At 48.6% G+C, this 25,933-nt stretch overlaps 1 protein-coding gene and 2 non-coding genes across 3 annotated transcripts; 1 reads left to right on the top strand and 2 right to left on the bottom strand.

Annotated features, from left to right (window-relative positions):
- Positions 1–1,177: 1,177 nt before the first annotated feature.
- Positions 1,178–22,538, bottom strand: LOC104653782 (zinc finger protein 746-like). Its single transcript, XM_030932081.1, is given in 7 exon segments — positions 1,178–1,215; positions 12,649–12,830; positions 17,123–17,236; positions 18,239–18,365; positions 18,454–18,638; positions 18,641–18,752; positions 22,370–22,538. Coding segments are annotated over 7 exon segments (879 nt in total). The 5' UTR covers positions 22,514–22,538; the 3' UTR covers positions 1,178–1,200.
- On the top strand, positions 7,066–7,137 carry TRNAY-AUA. Its single transcript has one exon. It is a non-coding gene; the product is annotated as a tRNA-Tyr (tRNA).
- Positions 12,075–12,146, bottom strand: TRNAC-GCA. Its single transcript has one exon. It is a non-coding gene; the product is annotated as a tRNA-Cys (tRNA).
- Positions 22,539–25,933: the final 3,395 nt, after the last annotated feature.

Below are 25,933 nucleotides of genomic sequence, written 5' to 3' on the forward strand. Positions count from 1 at the left end.
CTTCATTAAGATAACTTATCTATTTTTTAACTGTCTTGTGCAATACTTTATGTATTTTGGGAATAAACCCTTCATCAGTTATGTGCAATAGATACCTTCTCCTGCCATGTGGGTTTTTATTCTCTTGTGTTTATTGGCTCTCATGAATGTTAGCTGATTTCCCTCCGAGCTTTTTATCTGTTCAGCAAAACGGTATACAGAATTTACTACGTGCCAGTACTGTTTTATGTGCTTTACCCAGCTTAACTCATTCAATCTACACAACAATCCATGAAATATACACTTTTCTTTTTTTTTTTTTTTTTTGAGACAGAATCTATCTGTCGCCCAGGCTGGAGTGCAGCAGTGTGATCTGAACTCACTGCAACCTCCGCCTTCCCGTTTCAAGAGATTCTCCTGCCTCAGCCTCCTGAGTAGCTGAGATTACAGATGCCAGCCACCACGCCCAGCTAATTTTTGTATTTTTAGTAGAGATGGGGCTTCACCACATTGGCCAGGCTGGTCTCCAACTCCTGACCTGGTGATCCGCCCACCTCAGCCACCCAAAGTGCTGGGATTACAGGCGTGAACCACCGCGCCCGGCCATTGCTTAGCCCTTCTTGTATCTGCCTTTGTGCAAGGCTGTCTCCTTCCTGATTCCTCATCACGGGTGGGGCGTAAGACTTCCTCCTGGAAATGCCCACTCATCATTGTACTACTGACATCTGGGCCTCCAGCATCCAGCGATATCCAGGGTCTTCTGCAACTTTCTGGACTTTGTTCTTGTTGCCCAGGCTGGAGTGCAATGGCATGATCTTGGCTCACCGCAACATCCGCCTCGCAGGTTCAAGCAATTCTCCTGCCTCAGCCTCCCGAGTAGCTGGGATCACAGGCGAGAGTCACCACGCCCGGCTAATTTTGTATTTTTAGTAGAGATGGGGTTTCTCCATGTTGGCCAGGCCGGTCTCAAACTCCCAACCTCAGGTGATTCGCCCACCAGGCTGCTGCCCAGGCCCTGCCAGTGGGGAGTTCTGTGCTCTTGCAGGCTCATCAATCCTCCTCATCTTCCTTGGCAGTCCACCCTACTGCAGAAAAGGGAAAGCCAGAGGATTTTAACATTATCATAGAAATCACTGCGGAAGTGTGTTTCCTGAGGTTGTCGGGCCAGGAGCGGAGAGGAGTGGCTGGCTGCCTGGCTGCCTTCTGAGAAGGTGCCCAGGGCTACAAGGCAAAGGCCTGTGGGTAAAAGAGAAAATTCCAGTAGGAAAGAAAGGCAGTTTGAAGAAGAGACAGTTTATCAGCTCCTGTGACAAGAGCCTTAGCAGGGCCTTAGCACAGCTGAGGAGGTGAAAAGGAGCTAACCCAAGTATTACTCCAAGTGTTCCTTCTAGAAGGGACAGGGCTCTGCCTGCCATCAGAAAGGTCACGTGGGAGGCTGGACACACTGGCTCATGTCTCTCATCCCAGCACTTTGGGAGGCCAAGGCAGGAGGATCGCTTGAGGCCAGGAGTTTTAGACCAGCCTGGGCAAAAGAGTGAGACTTCACCTCCACAAAAAAATAAAAAATATTAGCTGGGTATGATGGTACACACCTGTGGTCCCACCTACTTGGGAGGCTGAAGTGAGCTATAATTGCTTCACCGCACTCCAGCCTGGATGACAGGAAAATACCCTGTCACTTAAAGACAAAAATGAGTCAAGTGGGGCTGTTCTCTAGCAACATATTTTAGTCCTTGAAACTATGTTAATGTTGGCCCTCTTAACGCTTTTGGGGATTCCGAAATCTACTCTGCTACCGACTTCTCACTATTTCTTGGAGTCGCTCCTTCTCTATCATTCTCCATTAAATTAATTGATGAAGTGAAAGTTGGAAGAATCACCTTCTGTCCTAGATTGTAGTTGTGTTGGAATATTGGACCAGGAGAGCCAGGCCCAACTCTGTCATTAAGTGTGTTAGAACACACACCTCTGTCACACACAGTTTCTCTTGTACGTGCCCACCATAAGAGGTAATGGAGGTTGACTCTCAAGGCCATTCTAGCAGCCACTGGCAGTGCTTTTCCAGGGTATGGCCCGCAACCAAGGACCCAAGGCAGGGAAGACACAGGCATGGGGGTATTTGAGGAGGGGGAACTGCCTCTTGTTATGCACAAGGTCAATGAGCTTTCACTGAGGTAGGCCTGACAGCTCCTAGGAGCTTTCATTATGAAGTAGCAACGCATAGGTAACGGGTCATCTGGGTGTGACTGCACAAGTCAAAGACATTAACTGACCCCCACAACAGCAGGAGGGGGTATAGCTCAGGGTTAGAGCATTGGACTGCAGACCAAGAGGCCATCAGTTCGATTCCAGACACCCCCTCCGCATTTTTAATTTTGACATTTTTACATAGGTGCCCACATTTTAACTTCTCCCTTATTAGACACTAGAATAAACATTTCTTTGCTTTCTTTTCTTTTCTTTTCTTTCTTTCTGTCTGTCTTTCTTTCTTTCTTTCTTTTTTTTTTCCCTGAAACCAGCAAACTGGTGAGGCTAGAATGTGGTGGTTCTTACCCCAGGTATAAACTAGAATCACTTGAAGAGTCCGTAAAAGTGCCATTTCCCGTGCCCCACCCCAGACCAATTAAATCAGAACATCTAGAGTGGGGCCCAGACACGGTGAAAGCTTCTCAGGGGGCTCTAGACTGTAGCGAAGGGCAAGACCCCACTTTAGCAGAGCTTCCAAGAAGTCTCCTTAGCCCAAGACTGCATTGTTCCCACTCTGCCTCTTCTTATTCATCCTTAGGTGAACCCCAAATATCTAGAGAAGGGTCTCAGTTAATTAGGATTAATCAGTCAATTTTTCCAAGGCTGCGGGTGCACGTCTGTGACACCGCCTCAGGCGAGTCCTGACAACCTGTGCCCAAGGTGGTTGGGGCACAGCTTGGTTTTATACATTTTAGGGACACATGAGCTATCAATCAATATGTGTAAGATGTACACTCGTTCTGTACGGAAAGGTGGGACAATGCCAGGCGAAGGTGGAACAACTGGAAGCTGGGAGGGGGCTTCCAGGTCACAGGTAGAGAAGAGACAAAAGGTTGTATTCTTTTGCATTTCTGATAAGCCTCTCTAAAAGAGGCAATCTGATACAGATTTATCTCATAAGCAGAGAGGTGACTTTGAATAAAATGGGAGGCAGGTTGACCCTAAGCAGTTCCCAGCTGGACTTTTCCCTTCAGCTGGGTGATTTGGGGGACCCAAGATTGATTTTCATGTCACACTTATGTGGACAGCACTTAAAACTGGACCAGAACAGCATCTCTCAGGAACAAAGGCTCTTTCAGCATTTCCTAGTTGTCTTAATTTTACCCCTTCTGGATGCAGTCATTCTGCCTGGGATGGGGTGGTATTGGTCTTCTATTTACAAAACAAACCACCAAGATCTGTCACTCAATGAGTAAGCCCTTAGAAGGCCAAGACTGTTAGCAGAGGATTAAATGTCAACATGTTGAAGTATAAGGAAAGTGCTACATTGTGTTCAGATGTTCCAACTATCAGAGGCAATGTTATGTCATAGTTAAGCTTTAAAAGCAAACTTCTGCAGAAGGGATCACTGAATTATATCAACCATCTCAAAAACTAGAGGATGTCATGGCATCCTATGCTTTAGACAACAAACAGCTTTTTTGACACAAATCTCAACATTCATGCAGGTTCAGCTATACAGCATAGAATTCAGAAGCACCAATTCATGATTTTTAGTATCCCTTATACTAATCATGTTTTATGAACCTTTTCAAAAAGTACCTAAAATACATTTAATAATTCTTCAGATTTCTGTACACAACAGTAGTTTATATCTTAGATAGATTAAAAACATGTTCCTGTAATAGAACTATCTGAAAGCAAGAAAGTCTTACTATCTTTACACTGAATGGCTGGAAAACACAACAGAGAAGCAGGCACTGAAGAGAGAGCCTGGCCAAGTGTAGTGTCACTTGAGGCTCTAATTTGATCATTTAGCAAATGGTGCTTTGCTGTACTCCCCTGAGTTGAAAATATTCTGTATCCTGTGACTCTCCTTATTAATGTAAGATGTAGTGGCCTGAAAAACAGAGCTTCTTTTATTTTCAATGATGTGCTTCATAATTTCCTATTCATTAAAGTAGATTCCTTTTGTTAACAAGATATGTGAACTTTTTATTTAGTACTTTTTCCGTCCCCCTAAAAAGTGGCATTGGTAACTCAGAGGATAAATGCTAGAGGGGATGGATACCCCATTCCCCATGGTGAGCTTATTTCACATTGCATGTCTGTTTCACAACAGTTCATACACCCCGTAAATACATATGCCCACTAGATACCCACAAAATCTTAAGGATTTTAAGAAGCAGCTTTTGCTGTTCCAGTTTTACAAACACTTAGAGCTTTGGCCTAGAACTTGGGTACTTGCCCCTTTCGCGTCCCTGCCGTCCAATGCCTTCTGTTAGTGGAAATGGTCTCTCGGGGTAGTCTCCTTCCTGTATCCCCACTACTGTTTCAGCTCCTCCACCCAAGCCCGCCAGCCCTCCAGTTACTCTGTAAACAGTCTCCTTCCTCCTTAGCCTTTCCCTGCAAGTCTGCCTTTTTATCCATCCTTGTACACCTGAAGGCCAGCTTTCCCCTGAAGCCATCCCTCCCCTTCATCCTCTGGAATGGACAGGGTGGGGTCACCTTCTCAGTCTCATTCTCCACATTGCCCCCCAAACCCCAGCTCCTCCACCATCCCTCCCTGCTTCTCCTCTCTCAAAGCTATCTCCTTCCACCACTCTCTCCTCTCACCATTCATGTCTTCTCTGATATACGGGACTCCACAAACGGGATACTTTTAGAACCAGGCTAATAATCTTATTTTCCTCACCTGCCTCTCCTTCTGTCCTCAGGAATGTCAAACACTATGGCAATGTGCTTCCAATGCTAAGGCCTCGCGAGATTTCCATCCTACTGCCTCTACGAACGTTCACAAACTCCACTCACTGCTGCTCTCAACGGGTGTGGTGAGGCATAGATTCAGCATTTTCCAGTAGTATCTTCTACTCTGCTTCTTGGTTATCAGCTGGGCACATGGCTTCCCAGAAGGAAATCTGCATTTCCCAGACCCTCTTGGAGCTGTAAGGCCACAGGCATAAGGCTGGTGAGTGAGATGCAGGTGAAAGTGATGGGTGTCCCTACAGCAAAGACTTGTCTTTTCCATCTCCTGCTGCCTGGGAGGTCGATGAGATGCTAATGTGGCTGATGGCATGCTGGGATGAAAGCCAAGCCAGACAGACAGTCAGAAAGGAGAACTCGGGTTCTTGACCCTATGAAAAGTCATGCCCGGACCACCTAGCTGTGGACTTTCACGTGGTAGCTTTTAAGCTTCTGGTTTGTTTGCTTCTTTCCATTTTGCTTTAATCCTTTGTTATTTTGGTTGTTCAGCGCTCATAGCCAAACTTGATCATCACTTATTCTCTTTCGGGATCTTAGAATCAGAAAACTCCTTCAATGACACCTCTTCTGATGTTTACATGTCCTTACTGTTACAAAAAATGGTTCATTATCCTCATTTTGACCTTAATCTTGTCTACCTCTCTCTGTTCCCGTGACCCCAGAGACACCTTGGGGTTCAGCTATCTGCCTGCCTATTATGAACCCCATGTTTGGCCTCTCAGTCATGATTCCGGCTCCTCTGAGGGCTTGGCCTGTGGTCTGTCTACCTCCTTCATGAGCCCTTCTGCTTCCGCGGATACACTCGCCATTGGCCTTTCCCATCTTTGCTCTGGGGGAGCCAGTCTTTGCTGGAGTAAATTGTACAGCCAGACAAATGGTCCCACTGCAAATCTATGCCAGTCTGACCTCAACCAGTGCCTCTCTCCTAATGAGCAATGATTCCATTCCTTTCTAATTCACCTCTTCTCCATTTCCCACCATGCCTGGTTCACACTTTGCCCTTCTTCCCAAGTAATGATTCCCACCTTACCTCCTTGATTCTCTTTGGATGACTTGTTTTCTACCTGACTGAGAAGACCAAGGTATCGAGTCCCCTCAGCATCCTCTGCTTCTCTGCATCTCCACCTTCTCCTCATCCCCTCCAGGGTAGAAGACAAAGCCTGGTTTTATCCAGTTCCCTGCCAATGGATATTTCGATGGTCTCCAGTGCTTGCTGTGAGGAATTTAAAAACCGCTGTCCATGAATCTCCACATATATGTGTCTTCATGCAATTATAGGAATATTTTTGAAGGATAAATTCCTACAAATGGTACACTGTAGACATTTTTTTCCTAACTTTATTTTAGGTTCGGGGTGCATGTGCAGGTTTGTCGCATAGGTAAACTCATGTCACGGAGGTTTGATGTACAGATTATTTCGTCAGCCATGTACTATGCATATGTATTTTTTCTGATCTTTTCTCCTTTCACCCTCAAGTAAGTGCAAGTGTGTAGTGTCCCCTTCTGTGTCCATGTGTTCTCATCATTTAGCTTCCACTTGTGAGAACATGCAGTATTTGGTTTTCTGTTCTTGTGTTAGTTTGCAAAGGATAATGCCCTGCAGCTCCATCCATGTTGCTCCAAAGGACATGATATCATTCTTTATTATGGCTGCATAGTATTCCATGGTGGATATGTGCCACATTTTTAAAAGACTTATTTTTTGAGTATCTTTTTTTTTTTATTTTTAAATTTGCTTTTCACTTAACAAATTAACACGAACAGTATTCTATGTCAAATACAAGTCTCCAGACACAGCCACTGGGTCTCCTTTCAGGGCAGGGAAAGGTGGTGTCACCTAGTTACAGTTCTGTCCCCAGCCTAGCACACCTCACATGATGCTCAACAATTGCTACTAAGAGAATTCTCTGGATGACTTGAAGGGTCTCTCCATTTATAAAGGTCAATGAGGACACCAGGGTGTCCTCAGCCAGGTGCACACAGAAGTGATGATGGAGAAACAAGTATTAGTGACAGGAGGGCGCCGGAGTTCAAAGAAACAGAACTGGCCTGGACATCCGAACTGGCAGAGCTTGGCCTTGCTCTTGGTGTGTCAACACATGAAAATGGTGTTAATTACACTACCCTCCTATGACCGGAGGTATGGCTCAGGGGTAGAGCATCTGACTATAGATCAAGAGGTTCCTGGTTCAAATCCAGGTGCCCCCTACCCTGTTTTACTTTTAATCACCAAAGTTGATCCTGGGTCATAAGCTCCACCCAATCCACCCACTTGGGGGAAAAATGACACAGCCTATCTAATCCCTGACCCATAGCATCTCTGAAGTGCAGACTCAACAGTCCTCAAATGATTTTACAGACTTTACAGTTTGTAAGGCACAGACCCCTGCCTCCTCCAGCCCTCTGGGTACCACTCCAGCACTTTTGCAGAGTTCTCCAGAATCTCCCCAGGCACATCCATGTGATCCCCAAGAGAAAGCTGGCCATGTCCCTAAGTCCTGCTGTATTCTCCACAGAACCCAGCTTCTACTGTGGCACAGGAGTACCTGAACCAGCCACAGTCTCATGCCCGCCTTCAATGGGCATGAGAAATCTAATGGGCTTAGATTTTTGAGCTTAGAGTGCCGCACCCTGGACTTCAGCTCTGTGTCCTCAGGTTCGGGATTTCCCATCTGGGGCTGCTGCAGACTCACACCCTGGCCTACCCAGACCATGGATTGAGGAAAAGCAAGATTCTGGGAGGCTCTGTGAGACTACGGGCAGGGAGCGAGATGATGGAGGAAGTCAGCTGGGACTTCCCAGAGGACTGACCTGATCCCATCAGCCTCTTCTCTCTCCTCCTTGCAGACAGATACAGATCATGGGCTCTAGCAAGGGAAAGGAAGCTGGAGTCAGATTCCAAAATCAGCAAATAAAAATAAGAATAGGTAAAAAGGGTAAACTGTTTGGAAACTTTTGGTCTGTCCTCTAAGGCTCATCTCATTATTATGTGATGAAAACCTTGCAGTCTGTAGTCTTTTGCATGGGAGCAGCACACCATAGGTAGTAACTGTGGTCTCTCGAGCCACCTCTGATGGTGGTAGCTAAATAAAGCAAGATGCAGGATGTGGTCTTTTCTGGGATATTCTGATGTTACCCAAATTACTGGATCTCCAGAAGCTTCACAGATGCAGCAGAGCCACCAATAATCCAAAATTAGGTGGATATTTCCCACTTCCCCATGTAGTTTCCAGGCAAATGGCTGAAAGGCCTAATATGGGAAATCGGGCAGAAGGATTCACTGTCCATGACTGGGTATTTTGGCAGAGTCCTTTTCTCAAGCTTGGCTTCCCCATCAAGGGAGGCAGGTTCTTTGAGCAGATTCAGACCTGGGGAATGGGTCAGAGATAAGGAACCTCCATTGTGCCGGCTATGGTGGTAGCTCAGATCTACACGTCCAGGGGACCACGATGGGCTCCCCATTCTCAGGCCTAAAATCCTCACCACTGATGAGTCACAGCCAAGACCTGTATGGCACAGACCACAGAATAACACCCAAACTTCACTTCGGGCTAAAGTATCACACTGCTTGGACTCTGACACCCCAGGATCCTCCTAGCCCCACTGAAATCAGGAGCTCCCTTTCCGCTATCATCCCTCCCACCAGCATCTCTGTCCACAGAGAACAGCTACCAGAATTCTTTTTACGAATGTAGAAGCTCCACACATCTATGTATTTTCCAAGCCAGGGTAAGTTGCATGTGATAAATCCCCTCTAACTTACCTACCACCTGAAGCCTATGGATTCTTTCTGCATTATAGCAAGAAATCCCTAGTATCTCAAATGCATTTAGAATTGGCTTTCTGTGAATCCAGGCTTAGGTCCACCAACGGAGCAAACAGTTTTTTCCCAGCTGCTCCAGCTATGGTATCTTAAATAGAATTTTAATTGGGTATACTCTTAATAAAAAATTCAGACTCATTTAAAATTAGTCTTTCTACTTTATGAAATACTCCAGTAATCTGTATCCACCCATGGTCTTGAAGTTTTGCTGACATACATTAACCAGTTGGAAATGATTTTGGTATCCGAGTCTTCACCTCCCAGCAACTGGTGCCCAGGCTCAACTAAGACCTTACTCTCACTGTAGGTCAAGGGACAATGGGCAGTGGGGAAACCAATCTCTTGCAGTGAAAACCCTTCCGTCTGGGCTGGTCGGCTTTCAGGCAGGAAGAAGGGGCAGGCTTGGAGATTAGGTAGAGTTGGTGATTTGGGATAAATCAAGTTTTCCAAATGCTCCCATAAATCCATCTTAGAATTCCTGAAGTTCCACCCTCTTAATCGCTGACCTATTTTCAGCTGGGAGACTGGGGGAAGCTGCAGATTCCATGGACATCAAAGTTGGCAAGCCACAGGGATCAGCCCTGGCTCTCATTTTCAGCTAGTTCAGTTATTTGGTGGCAGGAGATCAGAGAGTTTTGTTATACAGTCAGAAAAAGACCTGAGTTTCTTTTTTTTTTTTTTTTTTTTGAGACGGAGTCTCGCTCTGTCGCCCAGGCTGGAGTGCAGTGGCCGGATCTCAGCTCACTGCAAGCTCCGCCTCCCGGGTTTACCCCATTCTCCTGCCTCAGCCTCCCGAGTAGCTAGGACTACAGGCGCCCACCACCTCACCCGGCTAGTTTTTTGTATTTTTTAGTAGAGACGGGGTTTCACCGTGTTAGCCAGGATGGTCTCGATCTCCTGACCTCGTGATCCGCCCGTCTCGGCCTCCCAAAGTGCTGGGATTACAGGCTTGAGCCACCACGCCCGGCCTAAGACCTGAGTTTCAACCCACGTAGGACAGATCATATAGGGTAACACGTGAGCTATTTGCTTTCTTTAAACTGGTAGGACCAGCCATCCTGCACAGAGGCCATTTATAATCTGGGAACTACAAATGGGTCCTGATGGAACTGCAGGCAAAAGTTACTCAACTTTTCTTTTTTCAACTTTTCTACAGTCTGACGTGAGCTTCTGGATTTCTATCACCCCAAACCACTTAGATCGTCATTACCTTCAAGTTTAATGGTGCCAGAATTCCCAATCCACATTCCCTTCACGTTTCTGTAATCACTTGTTACACATCCCTAGTACCGGTAAGGGTACTTAATTAAAGACGTCATCTAAGGTTACTGTAGACACAGGGGGCAATCGCTCATAGGATGGCAAGAAGCTCATGTACCTCAGAGAAGCCTGCAGAGCCAGGCTTATCAAACACACAGGACCGGCCGGGCACAGTGGCTCACGCCTGTAATCCCAGCACTTTGAGAGGCTGATGAGGGTGGATCACGAGGTCAGGTGTTTGAGACCAGCCTGGCCAAGATGGCGTAACCCCATCTCTACTAAAAATACAAAACTTAGCTGGGTGTGGTGGTGGGTGTCTGTAGTCACAACTACTTGGGAGGCTGAGGCACAAGCATCACTTGAACCCCAGAAGCGGAGGTTGCAGTGAGCCAAGGTCGTGCCACTGTACTGCATCCTGGGCAAGAGAGAGAGACTCTGTCTCAAAACAAACAAACAAAAACAAACCAGGCAGGACCTCAGCCCACCCTGGCCTGGAAGCCGTCACTGCCACCACAACAGACACTGGCTGCAGCCTCTGGCCCTACTGCCATTGCCAGAGCTCTGCCATCTCCACAATGAATTCCAAATTCACCCTGCCTCTATGTAGGATTTATTCAACATTCATAGTCTTGTTTAGGGGAATATAGTTGGCCAAACTGAAGCCATTCCCAAGTGTGCTGGTTAGTTTTATGTGTCAGCAGGGCACAGTGGCTCAGGCCTGTAATTCCAGCAGTTTGGTAGGCTCAGGCATGTGGATCACTTGAGCTCAGAAGTCTGAGACCAGCCTGGACAACATGGTGAAACCCCATCTCTACAAAAAATACAAAAATTAGCTGGGCGTGGTGGTGCACACGTGTGGCCCCAACTACTCGGGAGGCTGTGAACCCAGGAGATGGAGACTGCAGTGAGTGGAGAGCACTGCACTCTAGCTTGGGTGACAGAGGGAGACCCTGTCTGTCTCAAAAAAATATTTTTTTTTTTTCCTTAAATGTGTCAACTTGGCTAGGCCATGGTGGCCAGATGTTTGTCCACAGCAATCTGGATGCTGCTGTGGAAGTATGTTTTAGATGTGATTAACATTCAGTCTACAGACTTCGAGTAAAGCAGATTACCCTCCAAAATGTGGGTGGGCCTCATCCGATCAGATGAAAACCTTATGAGGAAAGGTCTGCTGTCCCCCTAGGAAGGAATTTTGCCTCCATGCTGTCTTCAGGCTGGAGCTGCAACCTCAACTCTTCCCTGTTTCTCCAGATTGCTGCCATGCCCTGAAGACATGACACTTGCCAGCCCCCACAATGGCATGATCCAATTCCTTAAAATCTCTGACACACACACACACACACACACACACACACACACAGCCCCTGTTGGTTCTGTTTTCTCTGAGGAACCCTCATTTACAAAACCAACATTCAGGGAGAGGACATTATCTGACCTTGTTTTTTCCTTAACCAGAGACAGGATCCTGTCTTCCACCAAGACTTACACAATTGTGAATTCCCCAAATGAAGAGGCTTGGGATGTGCAAAAAAAAAAAGAGTTCTCTCCAGACCTGGCAATGACTTAGCCTTCAAGAAATTGGGTTTCTCTAGAGCTTCTGGGGTCAGGGGAGGCTTTCTAGTGAAGACCTGACCTGCTTCCTATCTCTCCTGCTTTGCAGAATGAATCCATGTGCTGAAGAAAAGCTAAGAGTAGAACATCCTATTGTGATCAGCAAGTGAAAAGATATTGGGAGACAAGCTGAGTGTTAGGAGAGAAGCTGAGGCAGGGCTTGCATGTCTGGCTAGACTTGCTGGCTCCTTGCTTCTAGCACTCCATTATCCTGTTTCTCTTCACTTGATACACTGTTTCCACCCCCACATCCTCACCACCTGTTTGTTTGAGCACCAATAAATACTGTGGGCTCCCAGAGCTCTGGGCTTTCCCAACCTCCACACTAGCGATGGCCCCCAGAGTCCCACTTTCTCTCTCAAACTGTCTTTTTCTCATTCCTTTGACTCCGCCGGACTTTGCCGCCCCCACGACCTGGTGCTGGGTCTGATCACCCCAAAAGAAAATAGGGAGGGGGCACCTGGATTTGAACCAGGGACCTCTTGATCTGCAGTCAAATGCTCTACCCCTGAGCTATACCCCCAGTTAATTGCCTGTCTCCAATAAGAACTATAAACCTGTATGGCCACACCCTGACTGTCACCATCATGAGATGTGTACTTCCTTTGTCACGATACACCCCCTTCCTACTCCACACCTGCTTGCCAGCTCTACTTAACAACCAGCATCCTTCCTCCTCCAGTGTCTGACTGAAGGCAGGGACATTAAAATCACTGAGGTTTGCAGCCAGGACATCCTTCAAACTTGCTGAGAAGGGCAGGACTCAAAGAACTGGTTGCTCAACAGACCCTTTAAAGGTGACGCTGGGCTGGGCAGAGCTGGGTAAAAGCCAAAGTTCTTGAGCTTCACTTGAGGACTCCTAAGCCAGACTCTCTGGGAAAGGACCTAGGGACAATGTATGCTTCTAACCAACTCCCTGCAGCATTCTGACTCATGGTTTGGAGCTACTGGTTTAATGTGCTCCCTTACATGGTACAGATCTAGAAAAATGACAGTATTTAAAATCATGCCCAAACAAAACATACCTGATTAATGACCAAGTCATGACAAGAATCCACGTTCATGATAAAGGGCCTCTTTGCACTCAACACTCTGAGGCAGGAGTTGAACTGCCTTTTCCTTTCCTCTTCTTTCCTCTTATCCTCCATTCGCTGAATCCCACGATGTGTCAGATAAAAGTTAGTAACCAGAAGACAGGATCCAATCCCTGGAAAAGTGCTGAAGTGGAGAATCAGAGCAATCTGTGGTCACTGGGAAGTGACACGGGATGGAGGGATTGAAAACGTGTGGGCAGAGTGAGAGGAAGGGCCAACAAGTGACACCATCTTGAACCAGGGACCACTTGACACGCAGCCAGATGCTCTGCCCCCAAACGTGCCCACTTCTGTTTAGACCTTCCTGACTGACACTGTTTCACCTATGTTCCCAGGCCCAAGGATCTAATATACACTGTAATTTCTCATCATTTTCAGTGAACCACTGACAATGACCTCATTCAGACAGACCTCTATCTGGCTTTGAACTTACCCTGTCCTTCCCCATGGACCTATCAGAGGACTTCTAGAAATCTTTCCTGCCTAGAATCCTGCAGCCTCCTCCTCAGTCTCTGTGTGGGGCAACAATTTGGAGAATTGCTGTTTAGAGCTGGAAGCTTCCTCTCTCCTTCTCTCCTACTTCAGTTTTATCTTCTCTAACCTACTTCCCAAACTCTCTCCACTCCACTTTCACCCTCTGCACAGTGGGGTTACTTTGGGCCTTGTCCTACATTTTTTCAACTGTCTTCTCTTCGTCCCTCTCCTCACTTATTAGTCCTTGCCTCTAAAAGGGAGACACCTTAGCAGAGGGGACCCAGTCCATGTTGGCCCCAAACCATTAGCTCAGCACAACTAGCAGAGCCAGGACCAGGCACGAAATCTATTTGAGCCCTGAAGCTCAGGCCTCCAGTATCCTGAATTCGGACCAGGATCTCTCCCCCATCAGGTTGGCAGAAATGTAATTATAGAAACTGGGCAAAGATGTAAGGAAACAGGCTCTTCACAGCTGCTGCTGGGAGCACCCAGTGGCCCTGGGGTACACCTGGGGACAGCAATATGGCAACAGCAGAAACGAAATCAAGAAAGCCTATGATGTGGTGAGGCCACTGCTGGGTCTGTTTCCTGGAGTAGCATCCCCACAGGGGCATAAAGAGGCAGGCCCAAGAACGCTCACTACAGTATCGCTTGTGAGCATGAAAAATCAGAAAAAGCTTAAGTGCCAATCAGTGGAGGAATGGAAAATAAGTTACAATATAGTTGCTTCTGGAATATTAAGCATCTGTTAAAAAGAATGAACTTGATCTACATGCATGGATAAGTCTGAAATACACAACAATGAGTGACAAATATAATATCTCTAATTTTTCAAAACACAAAAAACCATATAATACATTGTTTACAACTAAGAATGCACATGGCAGATGTTTTAAAATGTGGATAGAGGCCGGGTGCAGTGGCTCATGCCTGTAATCCAGCACTTTGGGAGGCTGATGCAGGCAGATCATGAGGTTAGGAGATCGAGACCATCCTGGCTAACACGGTGAAACCCCATCTGTACTAAAAATACAAAAATTAGCCAGTCGTGGTGGCACACGCCTGTAGTCCCAGCTACTCAGGAGGCTGAGCCAGGAGGATCGCTTGAACACGGGAGGCAGAGGTTGAGGTTGAGCCGAGATCACGCCAATGCACTCCAGCCTGGGTGACAGAGGGGGAGACTCTATGTCAAAAAAAAAAAAAAAAAAAAAAAAAAAGTGGACAGAAAGAATAACCATAGACAATTCAGGACAAGTGGTTACTCTAGGGAGGCATGGGAGACCTAAAAAGAGATTCAAATGGTATCAGAAATTCATTATTTCACACATACACATCACACACATTTTTTAAATTACCAAGCATGGCATACATTCAGCAAATAGTTATTGAATTCCTAGTCTGTGCTAGGCAATATTCTAGGTGCCTAGAATGATTATATGAAGAAAATAGATTTAAAATTTTTGTACTTTTGAAACTGACATTCTCATGGGGAAGACCTCACATACAATGAATCTATAAATAGGAAACATATATATACATGATGCTGTCTGACAGGCAAGACCCAAAGCAGGAAAGCAGGTCCAGTGTCCTGGGTGATGAGAAGATAGGGAAAGTCTACAGAAGCAGCAAAAAGACGAGGCCTGAGACCCAAAGGCAGGGTCTTTAGAGAGGGAGTGAGGCTGGCAGAAGCGCAATCATGAGGGGCGAGGACCCTGTCCTGGGTGGGCCTGGGCTCAGAGGGAGGCAGGGAAGAGGATGACAAGCACTCAGAGGGCTGCAGTCCCCTGGAGCTCAGTCCGAGCAGGGAACACTCAGGACCTGGCGGGTCTGCTGAGCCCTGAGTCCCACAAGGCTCGGTGGAGGGATATGTAGGAGGTGAGGTGAGGTCTCACGAAGGGACAGGCCAGGCCAAATGTGGCGACGGATGAGCTGGGAGTCCTGGCTTCTTAGACAAAGGGGAGAGAGATAAAGGCCACACAGGATCCCTGCCAACAGGCTCAAAGTGGACAGTGCAGTTTGTGTCTACTCATCTTGTCTAATGGTGGGTAGAGGCCAAGGATGCTGCTGAACATCGTACGATGCAGACAGAGAGTGCTATGGAGTCTTACTGTCTACTACCAAATTTCCAGACCCCTCTTTACTCTCGTTTAACGATGGTGTGAATGCAAGGGAAGCCTCCACACACAATGTAAATACAATGAAACCCAGTCACCCAGAACTTCCCACCCAGCCTAGGAAGCTGAATGCGCCTGGATTATAACCTTCTATTGCAGCCCAAAAGTATCTGTTTTCGGCCATCTTTATGCCCTCTGGTGCTCAGCACTGTCTTTGACACCTAGAAGATTCTCAAAATGCATCTGTGGAACTAAACTGTCAATGTCCTGATGACGACTGGGAAAGCGGTCAGCTCGGAACATGCTTCTGCCCTTAGGAAAGTGCAAATCTGACTGACATGAGATGATGATCATGGGAGATGCATTTAGTTTCACACAAGTGGAGCACAGGAGGACCTCTGCAGAACACCACCTTTTTAAGTGTCAGAAGAAAGGGAAAACCAAGGCAGGTGGGACGGTCAAGGGCGGGTCTTCTGGAGGAATCAGGTATTGAGCCTGTAAAAGATGTGGTCTCTGTGGTCAAATGACCCAGCAGGTCTTCACTCTAGGAATTTGGTTTTTCTCCTGTGCCCACCTGGCCTTCCCTTAACTTTCAAAGGTGCTGACTGGCTCCAGGGAAATCTGAGACACTGGTATCTGGTAACCAGATTCACCTTAAATAAATGTGTGCTTCTAGTAGGGGTGTATGTTCCACACTGCTACAGGTTTAAATTAAGGTTAAGGCCAGCCGCAGTGGCTCACACCTGTAATCCCAGCACTTCAGGTGGCCGAGGCGGGAGGATGGCCTGAGGTCAGGAGTTGAAATCTAGCCTGGCCAACACGGTGAAACCTCATCTCTATAAAAATACAAAACTCAGCTGGGCATGATGGCGGGTACCCGTAATCCCAGCTACTGAGGAAGCTGAGGCAGGAGAATAACTTGAACTCGGGAGGTGAAGGTTGCAGTGAGCCGATAACACGTCACTACACTCCAGCCTGGATGACAGAGTGAGACTCTGTCTCAAATAAATAAATTAATTAACTAATTAACATTAGTTATCAGAGGCAAGGCGGACTCTTTGCAAAGCTTTGAATTAACTTTGTCTTCAAGACACAGCTGTCCCTTGAACACCATGGGTTTGAACTATGCAGACCCACTTATAAGTGAATTTCCTTTTCCTCTGCCATTTGAGAGAGCAAGAACAATCCCTTATCCTCCTCCTCAGTCTACTCAATGTGAATAATGAGGAAGATGACCTTTATGATGACCCACTTCCACTTAAAGAGTAATAAACATATTTTCTTTTCCTCATGATTTTCCTAGTAAAAGGTTTTCTCTAGCTTATTGTAAGTATACAATATATAATACATAGAGCATACAAAATATGTGTTACTGACCATTCATATCGTCAATAAGGCTTCTAGTCAATAGGAGACTATCAGTAGTTAACTTTTTGGAGAGTAAAGTTAGATGTAGATCTTCGACTGCTTGGGATTGGGGGCTGGCGCCCCTGGGCCCTGCGTTGTTCAAGGGTCCACTATGCTCCTGCCTTCCCTCTCAGTGCCCTCCTCTCCCTCCCCTCATCCTGTGCCCTGCCTCTGTCTCTTCCTAAAAGATCAGGTTTTCCATCTGTTTCCCTGATAGGAGGTGTTCGTTTCTGAAGCATTAGCTGAATAAGTTAGAGATTAAAACTCAACTATAAAAAACGCAGACATAAAACATGTAAGCTTCATGTTTCTCCTTGGCTCTCTCTGGAAAGATCACACCCTTCCTGGCCTTTCCGTCTCTGTTTCCCGTACATCACCTGATGCCTCCCTGGCCTTCTCCCAGCCCTTACCTGGACTTGGGTCCACAGGAACATCTGGAATCTTGGAGCCAGGGCGGCGCCAGTGGCAGGGCTCCTTCCCTTGTTCAGTCTGGGAGAGGACCTCGGGCTTGGAGATGGCGTAGTCTGAGAAAAGACAGAAGGTTAGTTTTTGTCACATTCCAGTCAGAGCTGGGGACACTCAGCTTGGAAAACCAACAATGGTTTAGAAATGAAATCTCTTGATTGTCACAGAGCAGGAACTTTCAAACACAGGCAATTTGGCTCCGCAGGGGCATTTGGCAAAGTCTGGAGACAGTTCTGGTTGTCGTGCCCAGGGCTGGGGGAAAGGTGATTGGCATCTGGACGGCAGCGGCCAGGAAATGCTGCTGAGCATCCTATGATGCAGAGGATGGCCCCCGACACACAGAATCACCTGGTCCCAAATGTCAGCAGTGCCAGGGTGAAGAAACTGCTGCAGAGCACGCACGTTAAACAGCAGTGCACTTGTGCTGACAAAACATAACCTCACATCTGCACCTGCTCCTGTCCTCTCTAACAGGCCTCGCTGCCCTCAGCTCCAGGGTCACACAGAAACCATTGGGAAGAGGAAATCAGCCCAGGAAGAAACAGAGTGCAGGCCCTTCCTGGGCAGAATCAAATAAGGAGAGCAGCAGTAGCCCCACAGGCTGAGGGAAGCAAGGTTCTGAGGCATGAAGAAAATGTCTGCTGCAAGCAGCACCGTCTGCCCATGTTCTCCACTGACCTCGAGGCACGTCGCCATAAGAGCCACGCATGTTTGTAGGAGAAGACTGAAAGAAAGAGTCTTTCTCTAATGTGAGTCGATTACATACTGGATCTGAGAGCAGGAGGGGTCTTCCCTGCTCCAAGTCAGCACCAATAGAAAGGTCCACATCCCAGGCCTGTGTAGGAGAGAAGTCACTGCCATTCCCAGCCTGGCATTCTGGGGCCCTGCGCACAGGGCGAAGGGAGCTTCTAACTCCATCACCCAGGGCTCATCTTTCACAGGAGGCAACAACTTTCAAGGTCAACGTTTCTGGTGATTTACATATCACTGTCATGAAAACAACTACATGGAGAGAGAAGTACAGGGACTTCCAAAATCCCATAATGAGTGTCAGGCCTTACCCAGGGAGACCAGCGTCTCACAGCTGCCCCTCACCACATGCCTGTAGAGCTCCTTCTGCCAGTCCTCCAGCTTGCCCCACTCCTGCTCAGAGAACTACACAGCCACATCATCAGAGGCCACGGGCACCTGAAACCACAAGTGTCACACTCGCTCACCCACATGCTCACAGTCTCGGCCCCATGGCCTCCCCAACCCCAGGGCTCCCCAGGGCGACCTTGGGGGACTCCCCCTTGCTGACCGGGGGCAGCCGCAGAATGCGGAAGTTCCTGGTGCACAGCAGGTTCTCCACATTCTCCAGATGCCTCTGCAGCAGCCCGTACTCCTGCAGCAGAGTCCCCAGCACGGCCCATTTGTCCTCCAGCTGGTTCCTGAACTCCTCGGCTGTCTTCTCACAGTCGCCAGCTTCTTCTTGGCCATGCCTGTTTGACCTTCTAGGGAGAGCAGGCGAGCAACCTGCCATTCAGTCTTCCTCTCCATTGCATGCATGTTGGTTGCCATTGTCCACGGAGAAATCTTTCAAAAACAAGAGAGAAACTGGCATCATTCATTCCATCCATTGTCTTCACTGAGCCCCTCTTTCCCTAGGCACGGGGGAGCTGGGCTGGGAGCCCATATGTGTGGACAAGTGGGGCTATCCCGTACCACATGCCAGACCTCAGGCTGGCAATCACCTGTTTGGGTATGTTAGGTCTATGTCTGGGTAGATGCCTTTACTCCAGGTCTCTGCAGCACAGTGCAGACCCTTATCATGGCACTTCCCACTCTACAATTTCCTACCCACGCCTACACTGTGGTCTCTCTGAACATGGTACTGCATCTTTTCACACCACAGTCCTTGACACATGCCAGGCACTTGGTGCAGTCTTGCTATGTAAAAGTGACTTATCATTGCTAGGGCATTTTAGTGGAGAAATGGTAAACCACACATTTGCTAGAGCCCAGTCTGGACCTCCCGTCATGATTACACAGGAACTGTCTACAGATGATGACACAGCAAAAAAACAAGCTGGTTCACCGAAATGGCACAAACAAGAGTATGGCTCAATTTCTTTTTTTTTTAAACAAAAAGCATCTTATGTCCCCTTTTAATGAACATAAAAATCAGGCTGGGCACCGTGGCTCATGCCTGTAATCCCAGCACTTTGGAGGGCTGAGGCAGGCGGATCATGAGGTCAGCAGTTTGAGACCAGCCTGGCCAACATGGTGAAACCCCATCTCTACTAAAGATACAAAAAATTAGCTGGGCGTGGTGGCACATGCCTGTAATCCCAGCTACTCGGGAGGCTGGGGCAGGAAAACTGCTTGATCCCATGAGGCGGAGGTTGCAGTGAGCCAAGATCATGCCACTATGCTCCAGCTTGGGCAACAGGGTGAGACTCTGTCAAAATAAAAAACAATAAAAACATTAAAAAAAACAAACATAAAAATCGACCATAAAAATCGACCAGGCACAGTGGCTCACACCTGTAATCCCACCACTTTGGGAGGCCAAGGTGGGCTGATCACGAAGTCAGGAGTTTGAGACCAGCCTGGCCAACACAGTGAAACCCTGTCTCTATAAAAATACAAAAAATTAGCCGGGCGTGGTGGCCCATGCCTGTAATCCCAGCTACTCAGGAGGCTGATGCAGGAGAATTGCTTGGACCTGGGAGGCAGAGGTTGCAGTGAGCTGAAGGTTGTAGTGAGCCGAGACCGTGGCACAGCACACTAGCCTGGCCAACAGAGCAAGACTCTGTCTCAAAAAAAAAAAAAAAAAAAAATTACAACTAAATAAATAAACATAAAAATCTAATAGCCAGTTCCTCTTCCCCCAGGATAGTCTCATTTTGTCCTCTTCCCATCTGCCCCTCCACACTAGCTAAAATCCCCATGACATCAAATCTCCAACAGTACAGAGTTTTTTTGACACTGCATGAGCCCTACAAGATTCTTTCTCTTTCCCAAGTCCCACCCGCTCAAGGTAAAAATGATGGCCTCGATCATTTCCGTAGCTGTACCAGGAGCAGTGACATACCCTGCAGTCTGGTCAGGAAAACAGACATATGCCACAAAGTTAGACTTGTATATGCGCAGCAACCATTTAATTAGAGACGAGGGACTTCCCTGTCATTGGGCCTATCAGTGACTGGCAGCTGGGGATAAGAATGAGCACATTTTGCCTTGGTGGGGAGCTGGACTGCTTGAGCCACCCACATCTGAAAGTGGGATCTACAGGGCAGAGAGGAGCTCCCAGTATCTATGCCCAAGGATCAATGCCTCTTTACAACAATATGCAAAATAATGCCTGAACAAAAGGTTGGAGACTACTAGAAACCAGTGTGGATTCACTTAGAGAAAGTCACTGAGAACTAGGATGCGGATGGACACCTCAAAAAATAGAGACAAAAGGAGAGTTTGAGCAGAGGCAGAAAAAAACTTGTCCAGGACAGTGCTGAAGAGATTGTCTGGCTGTTTGGTGGGAAGCAGGACCCAAAGAAGGCAGGACTCTAAGGGGTCTTTAAGGCTGGGAGGTTCTGGACAAAGTGAACTGTTTCCAGGCGAAAACCCCAATATGGGTGGGAGTCTTCCTCTCAAGGAGTAGGTGGTCTGGGCTTGAGTCTGCCCTCCACCTAGGGCCACTGTTCCTTCCCTCACCTCTCCTTTCTCAGATCAATCCCTGCCACGTGATCCCAGATGCCAAGAGTTTACTCCAGAAGCATCCTTGCACCTCGTCACCAGCTCCCCATCCACCAAAATCCTGCCCACCCTCCACGTGCATTATTACGGTCTTGGTATGAAAGGTACTACCTGTATAAAATATTAGTCTTTTAATATGGACAACAGGGTGCACGGTTTTCTTACAATTCTGATGGGGCCAGGAAGCCCTGTGCAAGGCCTTCACACTATGTGGTGGGAGGTGGCGACTGTGCGCTGCCCATTCCAGCCCAGCTTCTTACTGTCTGGTGGATGGAATATGCAGGGCTGTCCTTAGATTCCCGCCAGGGGAGCCGAAACTCTGCTTGAGAGGAGCTGATGGTAAGAGGAGCGGGATCCCTCACCCACTGCCCACCTGCAGGATGAAGTCCAGCCATGCAGGCCCCTTCCTAGTCTCTCTCTGCAGACTCCTTTCCCACTGCCTCCAAACCAAAACCATCTTCTCCAGGTTCATGGACTCCTTTCTGTTCCTGAACACGTCCTGCACCGTCCCGTCTCTCTGTGCCTTTGCCCAGGCACTCCTCCCTCCCTGAAAGCACCACGGGTCTAGCTGGGCCTGAAATCCTAGCCTTCCTTAAAAGCCTGGCTCAAATCACAGAGGCGCAGAACAGTGGTACCAGGTGGACCCCTGACGCTCCTCCCCCTGGAGCCCACCACAAGCTTCCACCTGGGCGCCAGCACTCACCCCTTTCTGTTTTACACGATTATTGCCCACGTACCTCTGTTTGGTCCTTGAACACACAGAGTCATTGTGCGTCTTTTCGCACTTTCCACCAAGGTAATCCTGGACAAGTTAATTTCTCTAGGCCCTGGGTTTTTCTTTTGTATGACAGAGGTTAACACCAGTTATCTCTTCCAGGAGGAAGCGCGGCCGCACATCCCCGCCTGCAGGCCGGGAGGCGAACCCACCCCCACAGGCTTGCTGTGAGGACAGACTAACGCCTCAACAGGGCTTGGCGCAGTGTCTGCCTCTACACTCGGGAGCGCCTCTCTTTTGCCCTGACCACAGGGAGGTGGGCACGTAGTGGGTGTCGGTGTAAACGGATTTGAAGCCAGCCACTCCCGAGGTACCACCAGGCCACTGTGGTATCCTGGGGGAGGGACCCACAGGCCGAACGTCAGGCAGAGAAAGGAGCGCGGATGGGGGGCTTGCAGATGGAGGGGACAGTGGCTGGGGAGGGGCCAGGGAGTCCCAAGGAACGCATCGTGCTGCGGCTCCCGGCGTGCGGACAACCGTTCAGCCAGCGCTTGGGCTCCGCTCGGAGTAGGGGGCCCGGCCGTCGGGCGCCGTAGGGCCCCCGCGGACCCCACGCCCCGTTCGCCGGAGCCTCAGGCCCGGTGGTCCGGCCTGGCCCCCGGAACCACTCTCCAGGGCTTGCGGCACCGTGTGCCGGGGTCCAGGCCGCGAGTCTATGCGCGCGAGGAGTCGCCCTTACGGGAGCTGCGACCGCCTCGGCCGAGGCCCTGCTGTCCCGCCCGGCCGGAAGACGTCGCTGCTGTCGGGCCCGGCCGTCCGGTGCTCTCCGCAGGCGGCACCCGCCCGGCCCTGCCTCCACTGCCGATACTCCCTGGTTGCCCATGCTCAGCACCACCTGCAGGGGCAGGCGGGGCCTCCGTCACTGCCCCGCCGGTGCACACTGCATCCTGGGAGCAGGTGCCGCGGCTCGGCCAACCGAGGCCCGTGAGGCTTCCAGGAGGAAGCGCGGGCCGCACAGCCCCACCTGCAGGCCGGGAGGCGAACCGCAGGCGCGGCGCCCGCCAGCCTGCAACCTGGACGCGCACCACGAACCGGAGCTGACCCCGTGACCCCGGCCCCCACGGCCAAACACGCTCACGCAGTCACTGCGCTGGCCCCGCAGCCCGGCCCGAGGGACTCAGTTACCGAAAGGGTCCCCTTCATGGAACCAGCCTGGCCGCGCCCGCGTGGGAGCAGGGGCCTCTGAGCAGGACGCCCCCAAGGTGACGGTGGCCAGGGCGGCGCCCTCGCCCCGCGGGGCCCGGCGCGCCCTGGTTGGCACTTCTGTAGCCTGAGGTCCTTAGCCTAGAGGTTTGGGCTATTTTCGGAGGGCCACGGTAACTCACGCCCATCTGTGTTTGAAATGGAATTAAAACTTCCAACAATAAGAATATAGTTCGATAAACCCGGTTAGGCAGCCACTTAGCATTTTCTATAATGTGTTTGTTATAGTTAATATATGTTAATGGCATGAGCATGGAACGCAATGCACTCAATGAAAATTATTTTGGGGAAGAACTTGGTATGGACAGATGTTCATGATATTTTAAGAGAAAAAGCATGTCCAGAACGACATGCTTTTGTTAATTTTAAAACAATCTGACAATGTACGTAGCGTTATATTCTGTCTACGTGTGTAATGCACTCTGTACGTCATATATATGACATATGTAGCATTATATACTGTGTACGTGTATAATTATAGGTCTGAAAAATTTGGAAGCATATATATCAACATGACCTAAGAAGTTTTCTTTAATAGACCAGGGACTGTTAACGCATTTTTCTAACTTTTTCCAATTCATCTTTTTATTTTTCAATAACAAGGATAGTATTATTAAACAAGGAGAGAAAAATAAAAATTTAAATGTCCTGAAGAGGCGAACCAAAGCAGGGGAAGGAGGGCGCCTTGGATGGGACCCCCCACATTACAGAGGCGCATTGCCTTTCAGATTCCCGGGCTGAGTGGGGCTCTTTCCAGCTGGGGAAGCTGCTCCACGTGGTGCGGAGTCTATGGGGCTTGCCAGGCCTAGGGACCAGGATCTGAACATTTCCCCCTAGTTTCTCTTCATCAGCGTGGGCTGAACATACATCTCGGGCATCATCCGGGTTGCATTCTTGTTTATGTATAAAAATGGAATTGCCCCAGGTGTCTTGTGGGGGAAGACCTTACTCATAGTGGTGCCAATGCTCCTGCATCTGACTTCCTTCTTCAGGTCACGGGCACAATCTAGCTGTTCTATGATGCCTCTCATCTCTGGGCGATTGTCCCTCAAATGCGGGGTTTAGAGATTTCCTGCCTGGAGCCCTTGGCATCGTTTGGTCTTTTGGAGTAAATCCTGCAAAAGGTAAAATCACCCTACTCATCCCATCAGCTGTAGGAGAATGTCCCCGGACCTGCACCCAGGGTTTTTCCTGTTTTTTCCCTTCAGCTCTTCCACGTGATTCCCTCCCCTCTCAAGTAACACATCTCCTCTGCTACGGGTGGATCCATGTTTTATGGGTCTGAAGCTTGTGTAATCTGGGAGAACATTATTAACAAAAAGCCTCATAAAATTACAAATGTAGAAGGAAGCACAGAGCTGGTGCAGGCGAGGCACTCTGAAGCTTCCTTAGCTTCACTGTAATGTCCTGGATTAAAAAAAAAAAAAAAAGCCAGCAGGGACATCAAACATTCCCAAGTCTTGTCTAGGCTGGGGCATGTGCACCAGGGATGTTGTAGGGGGAACTGGGATTCAGGAGACCTGTCAGTTCTGTCATTAACCAGTCAAGATCCTTGGGCAAGTCAGTCAGCCCTTGCCTCATATGTAAAGTGAGGAGATTGGCCTAGATCATTCTGCAAATGTCCCTGAGTCCAGCCTTCCTTTTACCACTTGATACGGGACCCAACAGAAGACCACTGCTTCCACTTTCACTGTGGCCTATCTGCCACATGCACTCTGCATGATAATTTACTTCTATTATCAAGGCCACCATGTGTTGATCAGTCCCTATCATGGTGCCTGGAAGAGCTACTCCCGGACGGCCTTTGAAAAGGGGGTTTATTCCTATTTGAGGACACTGAGGTGTTATCTCCATGGCAATATGGCCCCTAGGGGAACTAGTGCTTTCATGGTATGTCAGAGAGGACATGAGCAGTGGGGCAAATGGCAGTCTGGACTTAAGTGACCATCTGTGTGTCCCTTGAAATAATTTAATGTCATCATAGAAATCACTGGGTAAGTCAGTGTTTTCCAAGGCTCTCGGGCCAGGACCAGAGAGGGGTGGCTCACTGCTGGCTGCCTTCTGAGAAGGTTGCCAGGGCTACCAGGTGAAGGCTTCTAGGTAAAGGAGAAAATTCCAGTAGGGGGCAAACACAGTTTGCAGAACAAACAGTTTACCAGCTCTGAGAAAACAGCAAAGGTGGATCCTTGGCACAGCCGAGGAGGTGAGAAGGAGCTAACCCAAGTGTTACTCTAAGAAGTGTTCCTTCTAAATGGAACAGGGCTCTGCTCGCCATCACAAAAGGTCAAGTGGGAGGCTGGACATAGTGGTTCATGCCTGTCATCCCAGCACTTTGGGAGGCCAAGGCAGGAGGATTGCTTGAGGCCAGGAATTTGAGGCCAGCCTCGGCAACATAGTGAGATATCTTCTCTACAAAAAATAAAATAAAAAAAAATATTAGCTGGGTATGGTGACACACACCTGTGGTCCCAACTATTTGGGAAGCTGAGATGGGAGGATTGCTTGAGCCCAGGATTTGGAGGCTGCAGTGAGCTACAATTGTTTCACTGCACTCCCAGCCTGGGCAACAGAACAATACCCTATCACTTAAAAAAAAAAAAAAAAAAAGAGAAGAAGAAGAAGAAGGAGGAGGAGGAGGAGAAGGAGGAGGAGGAGGAGAAGGAGGAGGAGGAGAAGGAGGAGGAGGAGAAGGAGGAGGAGGAGGAGAAGGAGGAGGAGGAGGAGAAGGAGGAGGAGGAGAAGGAGGAGGAGGAGAAGGAGGAGGAGGAGGAGGAGGAGGAGGAGAAGAGGAGGAGGAGGAGGAGGAGGAGAAGGAGGAGGAGGAGAAAGAGGAGGAGGAGAAGGAGGAGGAGGAGAAGAAGAAGAAGAAGAAGGAGAAGGAGAAGAAGGAGAAGAAGAAGAAGAAGAAAGAGTCAAGTGGGGTTGTTCTCTGGGAACATTTGATCTTTGAAACTATATTAACATTGGCCATTTTAATGCTTTTGGGGATTCCACAATCTACCAGCTACCCACTTCTCACTATTTCTTGGAGTTGTTCCTG

This window comes from Rhinopithecus roxellana, chromosome 6 (genome assembly GCF_007565055.1).
Source record: "Rhinopithecus roxellana isolate Shanxi Qingling chromosome 6, ASM756505v1, whole genome shotgun sequence".
NCBI classification, from domain to species: Eukaryota; Metazoa; Chordata; class Mammalia; order Primates; family Cercopithecidae; genus Rhinopithecus; species Rhinopithecus roxellana.